This window comes from Electrophorus electricus, chromosome 16 (assembly GCF_041902795.1).
Source record: "Electrophorus electricus isolate QZ-2024a chromosome 16, ASM4190279v1, whole genome shotgun sequence".
NCBI lineage: Eukaryota > Metazoa > Chordata > Actinopteri > Gymnotiformes > Gymnotidae > Electrophorus > Electrophorus electricus.
In genome coordinates, this window is record NC_137512.1 from 2,446,320 (window position 1) to 2,469,214 (window position 22,895).

Here is a 22,895-nt window from a genome sequence, read left to right on the forward strand (position 1 = left end):
TAAGTATGAATTTGAGAAATATTCTCTCTATATTCTGACCAGTGTGAAGGTTCCAGGGCAACTAAAACGCAAAAAAACCCCCAAAAAACCCAAACAAAACAAAACCACGCAACCTCTGCAGTACTGGGGAAAATTGCTCAAGTGCATGGTGTTATGTTTGACTACGAGAAGGATGTGGCGAGGCAGAGTGGCAGACAACAGCGTTCAGCAGTGGGGGTGCGGATGTTCAACTTAGAGTCATCACAGGTGTGGTAAGAAGCCACATTGGGCGAGGGGAGGGGGTGGACAGAGGATAGAAAAAAAGATATAACGCCTTTAAAAACAAGAAGAACAGATGTAGAAGCACGCAAGACGTGGAGTGACACTAATGAACAAACGCCAATGCTTTAATCTGACATGCCGCAAGTTAGACAGACGCAGCCTGGTGATAAAACCATACACAGGAGAAAGATCAGAGGAAGGACAGAACAGAGGCAACACATTACCAACGTATCACTGATTGTGGGAGATTGAACTGGCACTTATTGGCAGTAGTTATGTTGGGCAGTTAATAAGAGACTGTATACAAACTGAATTAACCTCTGGCAGTAATACCCCAGACCAAAGTAAATATTGCCTTTTGCTGTCCATGAGTGGTAACATGCAAAGTTAAATGTTAAAATGTTAAAGCAAATGTTAAAGCATGGCACAATATGTCTGATTAAAATATGTACAGTGACTGGGACTTATGAGGCTCTCTGTAGTTTTCTGCAGACAGCAAACTGACTAACTATCTAATTGAGGAGAACACTCATAGAGTTGTGCATTGACACTGAAATATTTGGCCAAAGACCATAACAGTACAACACTCATAAACATAGTGATGTGTAATGTATCAAAGTTGCTTACAAACTTCTAAAGCTCACATTTGAAAGGTCCAGTGAAAGCCACTGATGTAGGGAATCACTCAAAATGTGAATATTTTGAGTAATGAGTATTTTAAGTGTGGGCCAGTTTTTAAAAAAATGCCCCTTTCCTCTTCACAGTTTATTCTGATGTTTGGTAGAGACCATTAGAAAGGAAGATAGGAAACTTCTAATTCAACATTTAAACCTTTTTCTCCTGTAAACACTCTTTCTATTACCTCAGGACCAAAAGAGGTTATAACACAAGTAGCCTCAGAATGACAATGTGACGTTTGCCAACCAATGAACTCATGAGCCCAGCAAAGGTTTGTCAATCACTTCCTCTTTACCTTTGTTTTGCTTAACTTCTTTTTTGGCAATGTCTCCATTCTGAATAAATATTTTACTACTGTACAAGGCATATAAGAGATTTTCATCTTTATATCTTCATCTGTCCTTAATGGTTGTAATTTCTGTTTTGTTTAATACTTACTAATTTTGAATTAATCACCAGCAATTATTACTTTGCATGAGTTTAATATTTGTCCTGTTGTCCCTTACCAAATTTATTTTTATTGTACAATTCCTGCTCAAACCCAGAGTAACATCAGTGGACTGAGAACCAGCCATCTCAGTTATGGTAGGCAGAAGTGGTACTCTTAGTGACACATGGACAGTGCAGTGATGAGATGACTCAAATAGGTGTTTTACCAGCAATGACTGATGCAGGAGCCCCAAGAAGTAAGATAAGTGCTAGATGGATAAACCAAAATCTCATCAGATTCAGTAAAAGTGAAGACTACATGTGGCGTTTATCTGAATATCCTTAATACTACCAAAGACAATGAAAGGACATCCTGCTCTGCAATGAAAGGCATGCAGTAATCTTACATTTGTAATCAAATTTTAAAATTCTTAGCATGTAAAAAAAGATAATCATAATATCAAAGCCACAGTTGTGTTATGAAGCAGATACTTGTCTTTAAGGGGTGATTACACTTGTCAGTACGCTAATAATACAATGTCCCTGTGACCTGCGTCAAGCTACTATCAGATAGCTGCACATGCTTGACACTGTCATTAAAAAAAATTATTAACTAGTAACTGGTATTAACCAAGGTAAACTCAGCCAGCCTCTGTTCTTTATAAGACTGTGGATTGCTGAGTTTGTTAAAGTTGGCCCTGTATATGTGTCCTGCTGCACTGAGCACTTTGTTATACTGATATTTATGACAAACGTATTTATCGTACAGTATACAGGACGAAAACCTGTACAGTTAGCTGTTTTTGTTATTCTTTCTCCTGAAGATTGCGTTTACATTTCCTGGTATTGTTTTAATGTGAGAGTGCCAGTGTTGTTGACCTGACACAAACCAAAATCACCATTTTTAAAAATTAAATACTTATAGTATAGCTGTGAGCATAACTATGTAGCGGTGTAGCTTTCTGTAACGTGGGGTTGATTATGGCTTATCTAGTGATGTTGTATATGTCATTACGTTAATTTGTTAATTTCCCTCAGCACATCATATCACTTAATCTTCCTATTCCATAACAGCACTTTCTTGGCATGTTTAGGGATCTCAAATTACAAATGACAAATATTTAAATTCCATATAAAGGAGACCAATGGTCCACTGATGACCAGACAAGGTTATATGACAAAGACCCAAAGCAGGACCTTGTGACTGTTGCCAGCCAATGAGATTTAAGCTCTTGCCACCAATCAGCTAATAGAATCTAGTGCTTCTCTCAGCTGCTTTCTGACATTTTTCTCATGTTGTCTTTTCTCATGTTAAGTTTGTTTCTTTTTCACTGATGGCTCCATTCTGGATTCTTATTTTATATCTCTGCAAAACAAGTAAGTAGTTTTTTTTTCAATTGCCCTTAATGTTTGAACTTACCAGCAATAGGTGATTTTAATTAATGATGCATTATTATTATTATTATTATTTTAACTTAGTTTAAATTCTTTTTCTCTTTATTGACTTACCTCTGGCAATTTCTTTGTATAGATCCTGCTCAGACTTTGGACCTTTCTGAGCCACTATTTGTCTCAGTTAAGCCTGGTGAAGATGTCACCCTTAACTGCAGTCTGACAGCACAGTCTGGACAGGCTCTGTGGGCCTGGTACAAGCAAACACTAAAGCACCAGGACCCCCAGCGAGTGGGAACAGTGTTGACAGGCACGCAGGCCACGGCTTCGCCTCCGCTTGATAAGTCCAAGTTCAAAATAATTAGAAGTGGCATGTCATTGACAATTCCACATGTTACTGAAGACGATGAAGGAATGTATTTCTGCGTAATGATGGATTTGAAAGTGATGAGGTTCTCATATGTTACATTCTTAGATGTGACAGGTAATCAATTCATTTTTTCAGCAATTATAACGTACGTTAAGATAATAATTCTTCAAAGTATGACATACATCATATCAAGCAAGACTTCTGAAGGAGAATGAGTTTAAATATTGGGATTTGATTTGATGTTTTTTTCAGTAGAGTGATTTTCGTACTTGTATCATGAACACGTTGACCTTTCTTAGGTAGTCCTTGTTAGTCTAAATGTATTAGTGGAAACAAGATCAACAAAGATCTTAAACATTCTGTACTATATTGATTAGGCCATACAGAGTTAAACATATCAGTGTTCTAGAGTCCCAAAGTCCAGTGTTGGGGAGGGTTCCCCAGGAGAGTCAATGTCTCTGAGAGGACAACAGCAGAACTCTGAGTGCTTTGGTTCAGAGCTGCTGCAGGAGACTCCCATCCTGAAATCATTTACACTCATCACAACAGCAGCCATCAGTGTGAGATCAGCTCTTCTCCACACAGCTGTGTGTGCAACCTCTCCAAGAGTGTCCTCAGCCTCTCTGATACTGGCACTTACTACTGTGCTGTGGCCACCTGTTGCCATTCCTCAGTGCTAATCACCGGTCTCTCTTTCCAAGAGTGTCCAATGCATTTCTGGCCTGTTGTTGGTATGGGACTGGGACTGGGGATCTCTGTGATCTGCAACGTCACTCTGACCTTATGGAACTGGAAAAGGAAGAACTGCCGAGGTGAGCTGACTCAGGTGAAAAAAAAAACAGTCCACAAATGAAATGGCTCTGACGCATCTTTTCTTCTCAATGGATTTCAAGGCGTAAAATCTCATCTTGTCACACACGCTTTTCCAGAGGCAGACAGGCTTCAAGATCAGGTATGCTACCCGTATGGTTCTTTTGCTGATTGCACTGAAATATGAAGAGTAAAATCTAATCTGTATTACATGAATTCAGGCAGTAGCTAATATGTTGACTGCTTTGCTCCTACAGACTGCTGGAGTAACAGATTCAATTTAGAGTTTAGCAACTCTATAGGCTTTCAGGAACCACTCACAAAACTAAGACATGTTTTTCACATCTCATTCATAAAGTGCTTCATTAATCTAAAAGATTTATCAATATTGGGAAACCCAGCCTGGCCCTGTGACTTACCTAAAGAAAAAAAGCTCTTGTGATATGTCATGCATCAGCACTTCTCTGTAAACTCATTTTGTGCAAAACAAAGCATTTGGGTTATACTTAATACATTGGGTATCTGCACAATCTATTTATCCTATATAAACACATCATGAAGCATAAGTTTTGAAATCAACATTTGTGTGTGGGTCAATTTACTTACCATAGTGTGTGTGTGTGTGTGTATATGTATGTGTGTATATATATATATATATATATATATATATATATATATATATATATATAAAATTAATTTTTTTAATTTAAAGTATGGAGAGGATGAATATATTTGTAATATAATTTGTAATATAATATATTATGTCTCTGTATGCTTATATGAGTGAGTGTGTGTGTGTGTGTGTGTGTGTGTATGTGTGACTTCTCTTGTCTGCTCCAAAAGGATCTGCATGCTAAAGACTTCAGTCATGCTGCATTATATGAGCCCAAGATAAAAAGAGCTGGAACTCCCGAGGATGTGGTCAGTTTGGAGTTCCGCGCTGTTCCTGACCGTTTGGCCGAGCAGGAGACGCGTCTTGCTGAGTTATTCTACTGTCCAACTTGTGAATGTTGGAGCTTTTTACCCTGCGAGTGTCGAAGATTTTTACCCTGCGAGTGTTGAAGACATTTTGCAATACACACACATATATGTACATATGTGCAAACAAATGACTAATGTTAAAAGAATAAAACAACAACTAATTTAGTTCTAAGATAAATGATGTTAGATGCATAGATGACATCTGTTGTTTGGAAAGTATGAAAGAAAAAATGTGTATATCAAATTAAAACTATTAAAGCATAAATAAATATAGACAGCTTTATGTGTCACACCACCAGATCCCCTAGCAGACTACAATACCCAGCAACTTGTTCATCACCCAGTCAATGACTCAGCCAATCAGAGGCGTCCAATCAGATCAGTGTCACTGGAATATTGAACTTACCTGTGTGTCCTGACTCTTGGTGTATATAAGACTGTTCCAAACTCTCATTCATTGCAAAGTACTGCTGACAGTTTACTGAAGCATACTGAGCATTATTTTGGATGGTCTTTCTGTGTACCGTACCCTGTCTTTGTATTCCTTGTTATTGTATTTTGTCTGACCCTTTTGGATTTTCTGCCTGGTTCGTTTTGTGATTGCTCTTCTGGTTTCTGACTCAGACTGTTATATTCTCTATGATTTGGATTGTCCCTTTATATGGTCTTTTGGTCTTCATCCTGGATTATTCCAAAACCCCTGAACTACGAATAAATCAACCTCCTGTTTCATATCTGCAAGCATCTGATTTTGTCAGACACGTCACAGAATACTTCACTAACATGCAGACGGTGGATTCAGAGGCATTGAAAGAGGCTCTTACAAACCAGGGTCAGCTACTCAATCAGCACCAGCAGGTGCCTGAGGGTTTCACGCAGTCTATGGACACGCTCGCTAAACAACAGGCGGATCAACAAACACAAATGTCTGAACTCAGTCATTGTCTCAGGGAATTTACCTCCAGGCTACAGATGATGACTCCTTCTACCTGGTTAATCCACACACTGGTTTCAGCTGCCACGGTCACCAGTTCTCAGCCAACCTTCACAGTGAGTAAGCCCGAGAAATATGATGGCTCCCCTGAAAGGTGTCGTGGTTTTCTGCAACAATGCTCTATATACTGCAATAGAATTTCCCCCTGTTCTAGGCAAGAGAAAATGTCATTCCTTACCTCTCATCTATCAGACAAGGTGCTAGATTGGGCTACAGCCATATGGGAGAGTGTACAAACCTCTTCATACGATGAGTTTATCGTTCTATTTAGGACAGTTTTTGATCACGCACACGAGGGAAAGAGCAAAAGGAGAATCAAATTACACCAAGGCAACTGAACTGTAGCTGACTATGCACACGCATTTTGCACCATAGCTGTGGGTAGTGGGTGGAACAAAGCAGCTTTAATTGTACAATTTAGAAATGGCCTTAATTCTGAGGTTTTGCATGAGCTTGCTTGCAGGGATGATGAGCTCAAGTTGGACCAACTTATTGCTCTGGCAATCCATCTGAATAATTACCTCCAGGAACGAAGACCATGGAGATCCGGTAATACTTGCGCCAACTACCCCCATCCCAGTCCTAGATCAGAATTTAGACTTGGACGCATGGTGGAGTCAATGCAATGTGACTTATCTGAGGAGGAGTGATTGCGCTGGTTCCCAGAAGGTCTATGTGTTTACCGTGGATCAGCAGGTAATCTGGTCAGGGAATGTCATCTGAAACCCAACCGTAATGCGTCACGAAATCATAGAGGAAGCAAGACTTCCTCCCCACAAGCTCAGGTTGTGACCCAGCACAAACTTAGTATGGTTGCTAAGTCATTTATGATGCCAGTTTATGTTGGCTCTCACACTCTATCACCTATTTTAACGGCCCTATTTGATTGCAGGGCAGACGGCAACTTCATTCACGCCCATCTGGTACAAGACCTGAACATCCCTGTAGAGCCATTACCCAAGACCCTTGACCGGGCCGCTTTGGATGGTTCACCTGTAGGAGATGGGACCATATCTCTCCACCAGTGCACTCTCCTCTGAACTCATCTCGTTTCTTGTCCTACAAGCTTCATCATTCCCAGTCATTCTGGGCCCTCCATGGCTGGAACAACATAATCCCAGTATATCACAGCCCCAGAAGGAGATATCTCAGTGGTCGACTTATTGTCATAGGAACTGTTTGACCTTACCCACACTTAAACTCTGCACCATTACGACTGAGAGTCCTGCTGATGACCAGGATTGTTTTTTCTCCTCAAGAATATCAGGACCTAGTTAACATATTTAGCAAGAAGAAAGCTACCCTGTTGCCCCCTCACCATTCCTGTGATTGCTCTATTGAACTCCTGGAGGGTGCTACCTTACCCAAGGCAACATATATCCTCTCTCCCAAGAAGAGGAGAGTGCCATGGGTCAGTATATAGAAGAGGCACTGAGGCAAGGTTTCATTCAGCCATCCATTTCCCCCCCTGGCATCAGACTTCTTCTTTGTAAAGAAGAGATGCCCCAGCATCGATTACCGTAACCTTAACCTGATTTCCAAGAAGTATGCTTACCCACTACCGCTCATCCCAGTCGCCCATGAACAGTTACAAGAGGCAAAATTCTTCACAAAATTTGACCTCTGTAGCGCTTACAACCTTATACGGATCACAAAAGGACACAAGGTGATGTCATACGGTCTCAGCGTCGCACCACTGGTGTTTCAAGCCTTCATTAACGATGTCCTTCGAACGTTAATAGGGAGATATGTTATTGCTTATATCAACAACATCCTCATTTAATCACCCGACCTTAAGACACACATCCAACATATTAGATCGGTATTGAAACTTCTCCTGGAGAATGGACTGTATGTGAAGGGGGAGAAATGTGAGTTCCATACCACTACTACAACATTCCTGCAGTATGTAGAAAGCAATGGGGGAGTTACAATGGATGACAAAAAAAAAAAAAAATAGAAGCCATCCTTCACTGGCCGTTGCCCACTACCTTCAAAATGCTACAGAGTTTCCTGGGTTTTGCAAACTTTGACACTTCATAAGAAACTTCAGTGGTCCTCTAATAAACTTGGTTGGAATCAAGCACCGGAGAGTGCATTTGTCAGACTAAAAGAGACTTTCACCAAGGCTCCCATCCTTAGACACCCAGATCTGACGGTCCCATTTATAGTAGAAGCTGATGCTTCTAACATCAGTATCACAGCCATACTTTCTCAGAGACGTAACGGGACATCCAATGGCATACTTTTCTAGAAACTATCCCCTGCAGAACAAAATTATGGGATAGGAGAATGCGAACTGTTGGCAATTAAATTAGCCCTGGAGAAATGGAGACATTGGCTGGAAGGGGCTAACCATCCCTTTTTAGTAATAGGAATAGGACCATAGGAATCTAGAGTATATGCATATGGCGAGACAACTGAACCCATGCCAAGCCCGTTGGTCATTGTTCTTCAAGGTTTAACTTCAGGATTATGTATCGTCCAGGACCTTGCAATACAAAAGCTGATGCTCTATCCTGCGTCACATTGTGTGGTTCAAATGGTTCACTTAACAGTCTCTGGTCAAAGAATGTAGCTTAAAAGAGAGATTTTAAACTTCAAAATTAAGCCATTGATAATCAAGCATAATAATTTGCTTCCTTTTCAGACCACAGATATGTCATTTTAGATGACATAAAATGGGTTTACGCTGAATGACGAACGTGATGTGAAAATATGAACATGCATTGTGTAATTAACAATTTCCTAAAATATTGTACAAAAATACTGTGTAATGAGAGCATTTGTTACTTTACAAACCCGTGTGTGCATAAACCTACATGTGCTAATTACAAAGACTCTGGATTATATTACAGAGAATCTATGTCCAACAAGTCCAGGCAAATCAAATATGTTCTCAAGACAAATGGTCAGACCCTCTATTAACCATCCAACAAGCAAACATACGATCCACAGCATGGAGCATAAGCAATAGTTTAGTGTGACCTGTGAGCGTGGAGGAGGGATGGTTAATAGTGAGTGGGAGGTGTGAACATTGGGGTGGAAACAACAGTACACCACTGCATATGTGAGAAAATGCACATACTTGACTTAAGCAATAGAACATGCATGTGATGCACTGCCTTGGATGAGAAGACATTGTAAATCAACATCACTCATAATGATGCTCACTAAACGTTCATTCCCAGCTGTAGAGCTGAATTATGCTGCCATTCATTTCAATGAGAGGAAAACCAAAAGAGGGCAGGTGAAGAGAGGACAGCCTGAAGACAGCATGTACTCTGAAGTGAAATGTTCAGCTCTTACTGACTATCATCTAGATTATTAGCTCCCTTCCCTTTCATAAGTATCAGTGAAGGTTGGGAATATTTGGGAACCTTTGGGATCATTCACTGTTACAGATGAGAGTTCATCTAGGTAGTCAGGAAAACTTCAGCTGTTCCTGTTCCTGTTTTGGTCTTACCAGTTGTATTATGTTTCTACTAATACAGGCCAGAATTCATTGACACTGAAATATTTGGTCAAAGAACATAACAGTACAACACTCAGTTGAACATAAACATACAGTTGTATAAATAGATTTAGTGTTGTATAAAGTGTCAAAGTTGACAAAGTTGAGTAATGATGAGTATTTTAATAAGTGTGGGCCAGTTTTTTGTTTTTTTTTTAAATCACCTTTCCTCTTCACACTGTTCATTCTGCTATTTTGTAGAGACCATTATAAAGGAAGCCAGGAAACATCTCATTCAATGTTTTTCTGTCACGGACTGCTCCTCCCCATAAGTCACATGGTATGGCCCGGATCATGCAGGGGGATTCACAAATGTACTGTGTCTCTGTTTATAACCACACCAGCCCCCGATTGCACACACGTGTAGAGGGTTTAATGTTAAGGTTTTGTGTGTCTATTTAAACACCTGTCCATGTGTGCTCTCGTTTGTTGGTCATTGTTGCTACTTTGTGTTCACATCAGTTTATATGCACATCGTTGTAGCAGTAATGTGGTTTTGTGCTTGTCCCGTATTGATGTGTACGTGTTCATTGTTTAGTGTTCATTATTTAGTTATGTTCTCCGTAGATGTTGTATGTGAGTGGCACTGTTGTTGTCCATGTTTTATGTTAATAAACGTCTTTCACAGACGAGGGGGTCTGTGTGTCCTGCTCCATGTCCGTCAGCACTCGGGCCACCAACGTTACACAATGACCAACCACCACAGGACGCTACTCCCTCGGCAACTAATGGACTTCCCGGAGGAAGGTGCTTATGCACGTCCTGCTGTCTGGATTCCAGGAGATTGGGGAGAGTACCGTGACAACTGAACCCCCGCCAAGCCTGTTGGTTATTGTTCTTTTCCAGGTTTAACTTCAGGATTATGTATTGTCCAGGAACTTGCAGTACGAAAGCTGATGCCCTATCCTGCGTCACATTGCGTGGTTCAAATGGTTCACTTAACAGTCTCTGGTCAAATAATTTATCTTAAAAGAGAGATTTTCAATTTCAAAATTAATCTGTTGATAATCAAGCATAATAATTTGCTTCCTTTTGAGGCCACAGATGTGTAATTTTAACTGACATAAGACGGGTTTATGTTGAATGACGAACATGATGTAAAAATATGAACGTTCATTGTGTAATTACCAAATTCCTAAAATATTGTACAAAAATACTGTGTAATGAGAGTATTTGTTATTTAGAAACCTTTGTGCATCTATGTCCAACAGGTCCAGGCCAATCAAGTGTCTCCTCAAACAAATGGTCAGACCCTCTAATAACCATCCAACAAGCAAACATACGAGCCACAGCATGGAGCAGAAGCAATAGTTTAGTGTGACCTGTGAGCGTGGAGGAGGGATGGTTAATAGTGAGTGGGAGGTGTGAACATGGGGGTGGAAACAACAGTACACCACTGCATATGTGAGAAAATGCACATACTTGACTTACTTGTTCAGTTAGGTAGTCAGGAAAACTTCAGCTTTTCCTGTTCCTGTTTTGGCCTTACCAGGTGTATTATGTTTCTACTAATCCAGGCTGGGATCTAAAATAAATTGCAAATTTTAGCAAACAAACAACAGTCAAAACTTAATGATTGAAAGAGAACATCCAGGGTTTTATGGGGTGAGATGACAGTTTAGACAGCTCAGTGGTGGTCACTTTGGTCATTCACATGATAAACACACTTGTGAGCTCAGATTTGTAGCATCTGATATTGTGCTCTCTTCATGCAAATGAAGTGTTGTTTTGAGATTAACCAATTAAAACAAAAATAAATAAACAAAGAAGAAAATCAAGATATACTGAATGTTCCCTATTGAGTTTTGAGTATGCTAATACTGTGCTCATGATAGCAACCACTTAGACATCTTAGACTTGTAATTATAAATGAATTATTTACTGCAGAACTAATCTGCAAAAAAAAAAGAAGCAAAAAAAGCATGTTGAAGCGTGTTTAAAGTTTGCTCAACAACTCCCAGTGAAATACTGGGAGAACATAGTCTGGTCAGATGACACCAAAATTTAACTCTTTGGATGCCATAATACACACCATGTTTGGAGGTCAAAAGGCACTGCATATCACCCCAAAAACACCATAACAACAGTGAAGTTTGGAGACTATTTTTCAGCATATGGCACTGGCACGCTTCATATAACTGAAGGAAGGATGAATGGACAAACGTACCGAGACAGTCTTGATAAAAATTTGATGCCATCTACCAGGATGATGAAGATGAAACGAGGGTAGACATTTTAGCAAGACAATGATCCCAAACACACAGCCAAGGAAACTCTAAATTTGTCTCAGAGAAAGAAAATAAAGCTGCTAGAATGGCCCAGCCAATCACCTGACCAGAATCCAATTGAAAATCTATGGAAGGAACTAAAGCTCAGAGTTCATAGAAGGAGTGCACGAAACCTTCAGGATTTGAAGAGTGTTTGTGTGGAAGAATGGGCCAAAATCACACCTGAATAATGCATGCGACTAGTTTCTCCATACAGGAGGCATCTTGAAGCTGCCGTCACCAACAAAGACTTTTGTACGAAGTATTAAACACATTTCAGTAAGTGTGTCATTTCTCATTATTACACATTACTTAATTTATAGACATCTATGGTTTGATTTCTTTTCATGTGTGGATTGGATGGGTTGTTACTGACATCTGGTGAGAATTTAATGTCAATAGCACCTTTAGAAATATATTTACTTAGAAAATTGGTGACGTGTTCAATACTTATTTCACCCGCTGTATGTATGTGTATGTTAATCTAGTAGTCTCTATTGTATATGTACATGTATGTTAATCTAGTAGTTTCTGTTGTATATGTACATGTATGTTAATCTAGTAGTCTCTGTTGTATATGTACATGTATAAAATGATCTGGGAGATTTTCAGACGTATCCCGAAAAAGCAATTATTTCTAGATAAATATTATAATAATTATAAATGTAGCCATTTCACAGAAGCTCAGCATTGAATAATCTGACCACTGTCATTTAATTGAGCATTTCTAAATATACATTACACAAATGTGCATGCTAATTTTAGAAAATATTTGCATTTTAAAATTTCCTACCAATTAACATTAAGTGGAGCTCAAATGTAACCATGGAAGCTAAACCAACCAATCCAAAGGGAGATAAAACAATAAACACTTTTGGCTTCAATAACAGGACTTATTAGGGTTATCTTTTTAATCAAATGGTTTCGAGAATGTGTGTGTGTGTTGGCATCATTACATATTTTATGTTCATGCTTAAGGCCAGCTAACATGCCTAGAAAATGACTGTGTTAAATGCATGGCATTCTGTGTTATGGGCTATGCTTTTTAAGTTATCGAAGGGCCTACCAGTTACTGTCTGTCTGGTTTGTAATAAAAAGATTACTCTTGATTAGTATTCATTCTTGACTCCTGAAAAAAAATCATATTAGACCACCACTGGCAAAAAAGGTAACTGTCATGAATCACTGTGATTATAATTCCAAACTCTACAAATGAAACATAATGTAAATCTTAATTGTAGGTTCTGATGAAGTCTCCACAGTTCCATGCACATTTCCATGCACATCACGCAGTGCCACTCGGTAGTTTGACAGAGCAAAATGTATAACACTGGGATATTAAGGCTTATTATTTTGTGGGCATTTCTAATTGGCTTCTGCCACACACACACACAGACATACACACACACACACACACACACACACACACACACACACACACACTAAGTAGTCCACTAGTAATCATGTATCTCAGGAAGTGTTTTAGCACAGCAAATGTGAATACAGAAAATGTGTGGTCTAGAACAACTTATTTTAGGTGACATTCAGGTGTACTGAACAGTGTACTGAACTGAACTGGATTTGATTTTACACAATAACTAGAAGGGGTTAAGTGTGGACTGGGATATGTTACCTTTAATCCCCAAATAATTTTTTTATGAAACTACCTTTAATGAATTTCCATGGATATAACCAAAGCTGACTTCTGCAAATATGAACATTATTGTTTTTTTAATTGTCAGATGAGGTTGATAAAGAAAAAGGAACAAAGTATGATTCTTCTCTTTCTTGGATAATTTACTTCCCTGTGTCAGTCTAATGTAATTTAAGCTTACATACTAAACAATGATTTCTTGTTGCAGATTTTCAAAGAGAAATTTACTGCAAAAAATTGAGATAATAAAAGTGATGAGAAATATTACCTTATGACTTCAGACAACACTCATTACTAAAGGACTCACCACAAGACTTTATGAACTCATTAGACAAACTAGACTCACCCTTAACATTTGACAACAGACAAATTCAAACAAAGACAAAGTCGTTCAAATCTTTGATCCAAATCCGATCTGTGCAGGACAGACAGATGCATACATGTTTATGTTTATATGTGTGTATGTATGTACAACTTTTAAAATGCTACATATTTTAAATATTTTAAACACACAGATTATAAAAAGTTACATACATTAATTTCCTATAGACCTAAGGCAGAGATATGTAATGTATATCCCTAAGATGCCTTTTACTCCAAACTGGAAGATGACAATTGGAATAAGATGATTTGTTTTGTCTCCTGGAAAACAATGTAAATCTGAGTAAAGAAAGCTGCTATCTAATATCTACTAGTTGTGCAGAATTATGCAGAGAGCTTTATGAATTTCCATGTTTAAAAACACACATAAAGACTCAATCGGCTTGTAATCTTACCATTAGTAGTGAATCTGTCGACAGTCAAAAGTGACCCATTTCCAAACGTAATTTCAAAGAACATCAGTACTCCACAATAATAAACCGCTTCATCCGAGACATGTACATTTCTGATGTGCAGAAAAAGACTGCTTTCTGACTTACTGACCCTGAAACGTGAGCTGTTAAACTCGTCATGAAATATGGGGTCACTGACTGCCCGTGCTGTTACGACAGGATACGGCTGCTTGCCTGGTTTTTGCTTGTACCAGAACATAGAGTAAATATTGAAGTCTTTTGGGAACGAGCACCGTAGAGTGACATTATCACCAGATTTAGCTACCACTACTGAAGCAGGCTGACTGAGGTGCGCCGAGTAGGTGTGACCTAGAACATCATAAACAGAAAAACACTTAAAAGAGAATTTCCTCCAAATATTCATCCCATCATTAGAAGTACCTAAACAAACTGAACCTTTGGAGCTGCCTTTTCACAGATATGATTTTTATGGGATGAAAATATATTAAAAAAATGGAATTTGGACTTACAAGTTTGATTGAGGCTAAAAATCATCATAAGCCAAATAAAGACCATGTTGCCAGCTGTGCTACTTCTTAAGAAGAGACACAATGAGATCTGAATTTCCTGTGGACCCTCGACATCAAAAACGACAGATCATGTGATGTGTTTGTGGAGCGAACTACTGAACAGGTCACTGTTTCATTGCTGATATGCTGGGTGACAAACCAGACAGGAACTATGATTCATGCTCAAACAAGAATAAAGACAATCGTGCTTTAGAACATTAAGAACATTATCCAGATGAACTGTGTTATCCTTGGTTGTTCACTTGCTGCAAGAAAATATTATATCAAGAAAATAATACAAGTACACAATTAGATGTTTCCCTTTTTGCAAAACTGTGATACAGACAAGGAGCTAATTGGAAGAAAGGTTCATGAATTCCATAAATCCATATATTTCATATATCCCTAAACATGGGCAGGATGTTGCAAAGATGGATGACAGATGGAGTAAACTGAGGTGTATCCTGAATTCTAGGCTGCAGATGAGAGGGAGGGTCCTTGGTAACACTGTCTTATGAAGATGAGATGGGGAGGGTCCTTGGTAACACTGTCTTATGAAGATGAGATAGGGAGGGTCCTTGGTAACACTGTCTTATGAAGATGAGATAGGGAGGGTCCTTGGTAACACTATTCTATGAGGATGAGATAGGGAGGGGCCTTGCTAACACTGTCTTATGAAGATGAGATAGGGAGGGGCCTTGGTAACACTGTTTTATGAAGATGAGATAGGGAGGGTCCTTGGTAACACTGTCTTATGAAGATGAGATAGGGAGGGGCCTTGGTAACACTGTCTTATGAAGATGTGTTTGGGAGGGTCCTTGGTAACACTGTTTTATGAAGATGTGTTTGAGAGGGGCCTTTGTAAGATTTCAAATAATTAAAGATTAAATTTTGATTCTAAAAATGTCCCCAGCACACATAATATACATTACAGAAGAACCAAAAATAACGTTTTAGAACGCATCATGAATGTAAGAGTTATCATAATCATACTAATTAAGCATAAACTTTATTGACATTGTCTCTGTGCAGCAAACAAGCAGGATCTTACTTTACAATCCTCTAATATACTGTGTCTGTGAGAAAGAGACAGACACATATTTCTCAGTGGTATGTGGTGGTTAGCGTTAGCTTGCAAACAACTATGCAAATCAAAGCACAGAATTGTGGGTGACTGGCTGGCCAGAAAAGACATTTGGAATACATTTTACAATAATGTTTGTACCAGTGTTCATGTTCTCTTTGCTGTTTCTATGTATCTTAGCAACATAGAGCAGTTTTCTGATCTTTTGGAAGACTGTTCAATCACTTAATATATTAGACAATAAGACATGAGAGGTATTCTTGACTGGGTGTATGATCACCTTCTCGCCACCAGAGGAAGACAACGCACTGGAAATCAGTCATCAGCGTGATCGCCTGCAGGTGATTGCGTGTTTATAAAAGGGCTACTTTTGTTAAGTCTTGGTGTATCCAGCAGACATAACATATGTTATAACATATTGGTGTTAGTGTTGCATAAGTCAAAACAGTATCTTATAAAGTTTAAACCTCATGAGTGGTTTCTTTTTGAAGCTTCCTTTTCTTATTGTTTTTAATTGGGAGGATTTTTTTCTCCCTTCCTTCTCTGTTAAATGCAGAAAGTAGAAAAAGAAAATTCAAATACAAAAAGTGGAGAAAAAAGAAAGAAGTAGACAGAAGACATTTGTTATTTTTACTTTCCTCGTATCTCCTTCTGTTACTGCTCAGTACTGTACTGATGGTGCGACAAACCACACCTCAGCAGACGGCTAGGCTGCCAGATTCCATGCCAGTATCACCCATTTATTTATTTAACCAATTTATTATTTGTTCCCTGTTACTCATCAATCTGTGACCTTGGTGATGTTACCGTACTATAGAACACACATCAACAATCCCTCTGTGAATTCTCATCATCAGATCTTCCATCTTAACTCCTAACCACCAGCTGGCACCGTGACTCCAGCCTTCAGATGTGAATCCCAAGAGTGGATACTGAGGATGCTGGAGTCTTCCACGCAGTGAACATGCAGCAATTCCACCTTTGAATTACATTTGAACTCTGTAATATTAGACCCTTGTTTATGGTTGATAAGCACAGACCACAGGCAAGCAGAATTAACTCTATACTTCATTCTTCCTTTTAACTCACAAAGAACAGTTTTCAAGCAGCATGTGTAAAATAGAGCTTGTGCAGGCTGAGTGGAAATATTTCAGTGTCTGCAAGGACTTTTGTTGAAATTTCTATAACATTTGACTTTGTAGATGCATCATAGCGTTGATGTGTCTCTGTCCATGGTGCTGAAACAGAGCTGTTACTCTACAGGGTTGAGAAGACCGTGAGCTGCATTGCAGAGTAGATGCTGGTTATACTTTTAGTTTTAGTTCCATTTCACTCAGTTTTATTCTCCTTCTCCTTTTTTCTCTTTATTCTTTATTCTTCTGTGACTTAAGTGAGTTAAGAAGCTCTAAACACACACATGCAGATACATATAAAAAAATGCAAATATTAGCCAATACCATCAGAAGGTGTGTTAAACAGGCATGTGGGAGCATTTTTAGTCTAGTTTGAAATAGAGAGCTGCTAAACTCAGTGAAAGCAGGAAACAGCAAACAGAAAAGGGCTCTGTGCATCCCCATATGGTTCTTCTCCTGTTCATCACTGTAGCCATGGGTGTACAAATACTTGTTATTTCAAGTACTAACTTACTCTAGGATTCCCTTTTTCCCCCAGATGTAATTATGAGATCCAAGAAGACTGAGAGAGGCATTCAGACTAATGTCATAATAGGTCAAGGAGCTACATTCTTCACCACTTTCATTATTCAGCTTATTATATAAAAATATATATATATATATATTTTTTAACCCAAATTGTACCAGACCTCAGTATAACACACAGAGTGTAGTGAATGACATCTCTTCAGATCACTCATAAAAAGACTTGCATAACAACTGCATGTAAGAATAGCAAATGCAGTACTGTTCATGACCACAAGGTGGGATCTAAGATCCATGTACTTCAACTGATAAGCACTTCTTGATTAACAGTTTCATAAATGATATGGCTACTGCTATAAACAAGCTTTGACCTTAAAACTGTCAACACTTTCAGGAAGTTCAGGCCGAGTTTTGTTCAGCATCTGTTCCACAGACACACGCAGGGTGAGGCCTTACACCCTGGACACATGTCGTGGACACATGATTTTGCTTCTTTTTTTCTTTGCTCTTAGCTGTCATGCACATGACCAAACCCAACAGAAACATTTAAAAGCAGCACTAACTGTCTGCACTAAAGCAACTAATCATTTCAAAAGCATTAGAATGTGAGTAAAATATGACCTTGAATAAAAATATGAACTATGCAGCAGAAAAGCATCTTTTTGAACCCAGAACAGGCTCTGGAGTTTCAGAGTAGGAAGCTTTAACCACTCTGATAATATACAGGTTGTGCTAAGAAAGATGCTTTCAAAATGTATTTGAGAGTCTTCTACATGTATTAGTAGAGCAAAGCCTAGCTGAGGGAGGCTGAGGTGTTGATCTATTCCCTACCGGAGCAGAACACAGAGATATATGGAGACAAATCTCTAAATAGTAAATAATAAACAAAACTGTATTTTAGCAGTATGAATGAATCCATTAAAAGTTTAAAACACACATACGCACGCATACACAATGCATATGTATGTTCAAAGAATGACCATTTGATTTGGTGCCAACAGCAGAATGTCAATCATCCTCTGTGCAAGTCATCATTGGTTAGTTTCTTAAAAGTTTCTTTCTAGTGTCAGGAGCATTAGTGCTGCAGTTTTGCGCATGTCAGCATCACAGCTGAGATGAGTGTGGTCCAACATCCACAAACATCCAGAGTACAGCAGTGGCTAGAAATGCACCACTGATGGAGAGAGACAAGCAGCAAATAGATTATATAGTTTATGTATTTAAAAAAAAGGTTTCTTAAAAAGTGGGGGGTGTTATATTATTAACATGAGTACAGTGATGTGTCATGAGTACAGCGATATCTGGTGAGAAACATTCACCAAAGGTAGAATGACAGTATGGAAATTATCAACAGAAGAAGATCAGAGTGGAACAATCGGTGTGGTTTTTGTTCACTGCAAAAGTGACAAGATCTCGCTGCCACTTTCCTGTTTACCAGACACTCAAGCTGCAGGGTCAACAATGCAGAGGAAAGCAGCAGCAAATATAACTGTTAAATACACACACACACACACACACACACACACACACACACACACACACACACACAAACACACACACACACACACACACACACACACACACACACACACACACACACACACACACACACACACACACACACATACACAGACACACACACACACATACACACAGTGCACATATTGATTTGATAAGCATGAAACAGCCGATAAATGTAAAAACTAATAGACCAAAAATGATTGAAACATGATATTGAAATAATATTATGCAAATAAAAATAAATACATAAAAACTTTATGCATTAAACTATTGGGCTTCATTAATTAAACTACATAAATACCTTTAGTGTAACTAACACTTAGATACTAACATACTATGCATCACCTTTGATGAGTTGAGAGTACACTTAACAGAAGCTATTGATGAACTGGAGTAGCTCTGTGTGAGTAAAGTCTATCAACAATGATCTCTCCTTATCTGCCTAGTCTGGACTGAAGGTGTTTTGCATAGACTTACACCAGTGCACTTGTTATCACATATATAAAACAAATCCATAACTAACTAATCCACAATGCACAGGGTCAGTCATGAGGAAGTTAAAGCAAGACATGTCCTTAGATAAAATATCTTAATACATGGTCTGTCCTGGCTCTCAGGTGGTGGAAGGAATTTCCACTGGCTGTCCCAACAGCAGAGTCTCTTTGCAGTCCTGAAACACAGCCTGAAGACTATTTGTGGAATATTTAAATGACTGCTAATCCTGTTCCTATGAGTAACTGGAACGGTAGTACTCATTGTAATGTATTGTGTATTGCACTTATTGTTGTCTGTTATAGAGTTTATATGTGTGTGGTACTTCTAGGCATTAACATTGATCCCTGTATTTCTACAGTGTTGGTATATTAGTATATTGGACTATAACCTACTATATAGTACTAGGATGTATTCTATGAGTAAATGACAAAGCACGTTTGTTAGTCGCTCTGGATAAGAGTGTCTGCTAAATGCCATACATGTAAAAGGTTAGTAAATGTTTTTGTTGCACTATATAACATAATATTCTATAATATTCATTATTTAATATACTTCAATTATCTTTGATTTTTTTTGTATTGCATAATCATTACTAGAAAACCATTCTTATGGTTCTTTGGTTTTTATATCTGAATAAATCTGTTGTTTCATGTTTATATTTATCGCACCAATATACCAACTGTGTGTGTCTGTGTATGTGTGTGTGTGTGTGTGTGTGTGTGTGTGTGCATTTGTCAGCTATATTCACTGCTTTCCTCTGTATTATTCACCCTGCAGCTTGAGTGTCGCTGGTCTAGTAAACAGGAATGAGGCCATGAGACTCTGAGCACTGAGCGGAACGGGTGATGGTGACGCTTCTGTTTTTAAGAAGATCACCATTCATGTTATAATGTAGCCCCATTTATACTTCTATGCAGAACAGCAGTTCATCATCTTGGCATATATCACACTTTATGGGAATCTGGCGAGTGTTCATAAGTTGGCTTCTAGAGTTGAACTCCAGCATTCAACTGAGTTCTGGATGAAGGCACATATGGCCTTTCTAGTGAGTGAGACACTTGAGAACTTGTGTGTGTGGCAATCATTTGTAGTCAATACAATAAACACTCTGGTCTATCTGTCTGCTGTTGGAAACCTTGTTGGCAGTTCTGTCTGTCTGTTTTTTGAGTCTCTAATGTTTGCTAATTCATCCCAAAATTGAAAATTGACATGACTTATGTAGTCTAAAGGTGTCATGATACAGCCCCTCCCTTCTCCTCAAACATCTCTGTGCGTGTGTTCGTTAGTCTGTAGTGCCACACCCTCTCCTGTCGCCCACCTGATCCTTGTTGTGTGTAATCGTCAAGTGTGTATATAAATCTCTCTTGTATTGTCGTATGTTTGTCGGTGTTTGATATACTTTAGCATGTGTGCTAAGTGTAGGTGTTCTGTGTTAACAATGCATTTGTCTCAACGTGCCTCGTCCCCACATCCTGCTTCAGCCTCGTTCTGTCACAAAAGGTCATGTTTCAGTAGTCAATTATATTGCACAATTCTAGTTCCAAACTGTGTATATAATTATCCGTTACCCATCGGCAGTGGGATATTCAGTAATGTACCTTAACAAACATACATGCGCAGACACACACACGAAAAAGTGGTGGTGAAGAGAACAAGTTATCTACAAATGCCCTGCTGTAATATTTTTAGGTGTTCATGCACTTCTTTTGTTAGCCTGTTACACTTAAAAGAGATCTATTTAATTCTATTTAATCAATTTCATTCTCCCATATGTAAATCTAAGTATAGTAATTTGAAATTAGAAATAGGTTGGATTGAAATAAATTGCCCACATTGAATCATGTGTCCCTGAAATAAACTCCCATTCAAACATGAGGAATTAAAGTTTTACTTTTGATACTTAATTATATTCTAGCAAATACGTTAAACGTTTAACCTAATTGGGTTTCTGCATGCTAGATGTTCTCTTTCAGCCAAGCGTTAAATGCATAAGAATGAATATATGAAAATAAGATTGCAAAAACCTAAATGGAAGTAAAAGATATCTGTTGAATTATCAGAAACCTAGCCGATCAAAATACCCAAACATCCAAGTTACTGTGAAGGTCAAAGCAAAACTACTTTCACTTTGTTTATTATAGATTTGCTTAGCATTTGAAATGTTTCTGAAACAAATGACCATTTTAAGAATAGCTCTGTGCATCCTGTGGAAACTTTGACGAGGGAAACATGGGTTGTTGTTCTGAGAAAGTCGTGTGGGGTGTTCAAAGTGGCCTACTGAGTTGAAGCAGAGAAACTGTTTGGTATAGAGGGTGGGTGAGGGAGCAAAGAATAGAGACCAGCACAGAGCTGTGAAACCACCAACTACAGCCTTAACATGTCAGCACACAAACCTGGGGTGATCACTAGCACATCAAAGCCTGGGTTTCATATACACACACACGCAAGCCCAAAGCCAACCCCGTTATATATATATATATATATATATATATATATATATATATATATATATATATATATATATATATATATATATATATATATAAATAATGCATACATATGTAATAATGCAGAATATTCCATGAAGAACCTGCAGTGTACTTTAAATAAATATGAAGTTGTAGTAAAACTGTAGTGTAGCACACAAGATACAATAAAATCCACACACAACATTAACATAATTAAAATCAGATGGAGAATGAAAAAAAATTACATTTGAAAGCTTTTAAAAGCCTTTCAACATTTTGAAAACCAGATGTTCTCAATGACTGATATTTAGAAATAAAGTAAAATCAAGAATGCTCACACACACCCACCCCGCACCCCCCCACACACACACCAACACCAACACCAACACTATTTACTGAAAAGACATACATTACCAAACACTATTTGGACTGTGATATAACAAAAAAAATCAATATATTCATAAATATAATACATGCAGAAATTATATAATTTATGCTATTTATACAGATATTACTTTTTATATATTTAATATTTATATATTTCCATTGACTAATTGCATTTAGATCAAATGTAAGGAACATTCATGCACAAGTATAATTTTTTATAATTTTATTGTTCCCCCTAGTGAGAGAGAGAGAGAGAGAGAGAGAGAGAGAGAGAAAGAGAGAGAGAGAGAGAGAGAGAGAGAGAGAGAGAGAGAGAGAGAGAGGGAGGAGGGGGCAGTGGAGGAGTGAAAAAGAGAAGAAAATGATACAAAGAGTCTCTTAGCCATCAGTCTCAGTTTAGCAGTGACTCTCCCAGTCTCAACAACTGATCTGGTAAAACACCACCCTGCCTCCCATTCAGGTCACATCTCAGCTCTCACATGGATGAAGGAATCATGAGAGCAGCTCAGTGTGTAATTCCAGCATCAACCCAGAACAAGCCGCATGTCGACTAATAGTGCACAGTTATAATAATGATGTAATAAAATGCT

General features: G+C 38.4%; 2 protein-coding genes across 13 annotated transcripts in view; one reads left to right on the forward strand and one right to left on the reverse strand.

Annotated features, from left to right (window-relative positions):
* LOC118242262 (EF-hand calcium-binding domain-containing protein 9-like) overlaps positions 1-14,796 on the reverse strand; it is an 85,352-nt gene extending 70,556 nt beyond the window's left edge. The window contains exons 1-5 of one of the 12 annotated variants that reach the window (XR_014117494.1): positions 13,885-14,796; positions 13,697-13,765; positions 10,861-10,954; positions 10,618-10,751; positions 8,833-10,394 (exon numbers count right to left, since the gene is read on the reverse strand). Coding sequence is in view for 3 of the 12 variants with exons in the window: in XM_081698762.1 (XP_081554888.1) it covers positions 10,618-10,627 (10 nt within the window). In the remaining 9 variants the exon portion in view is untranslated. Of the gene's footprint in view, positions 1-8,832; positions 10,395-10,617; positions 10,752-10,860 lie in introns of those variants that run through there. The other 11 variants (XR_014117492.1, XR_014117495.1, XR_014117493.1 and 8 more) reach the window with 11 other exon arrangements.
* On the forward strand, positions 1,094-6,955 carry LOC145651739 (uncharacterized). The gene is made up of 8 exons (XM_081699334.1): positions 1,094-1,210; positions 2,685-2,745; positions 2,900-3,244; positions 3,832-3,942; positions 4,060-4,082; positions 4,784-4,949; positions 5,664-6,009; positions 6,808-6,955. The coding sequence occupies exons 1-8, from the start codon at positions 1,196-1,198 to the stop codon at positions 6,953-6,955; spliced, it is 1,215 nt and encodes a 404-aa protein (XP_081555460.1). The 5' UTR covers positions 1,094-1,195.
* Positions 14,797-22,895: the final 8,099 nt, after the last annotated feature.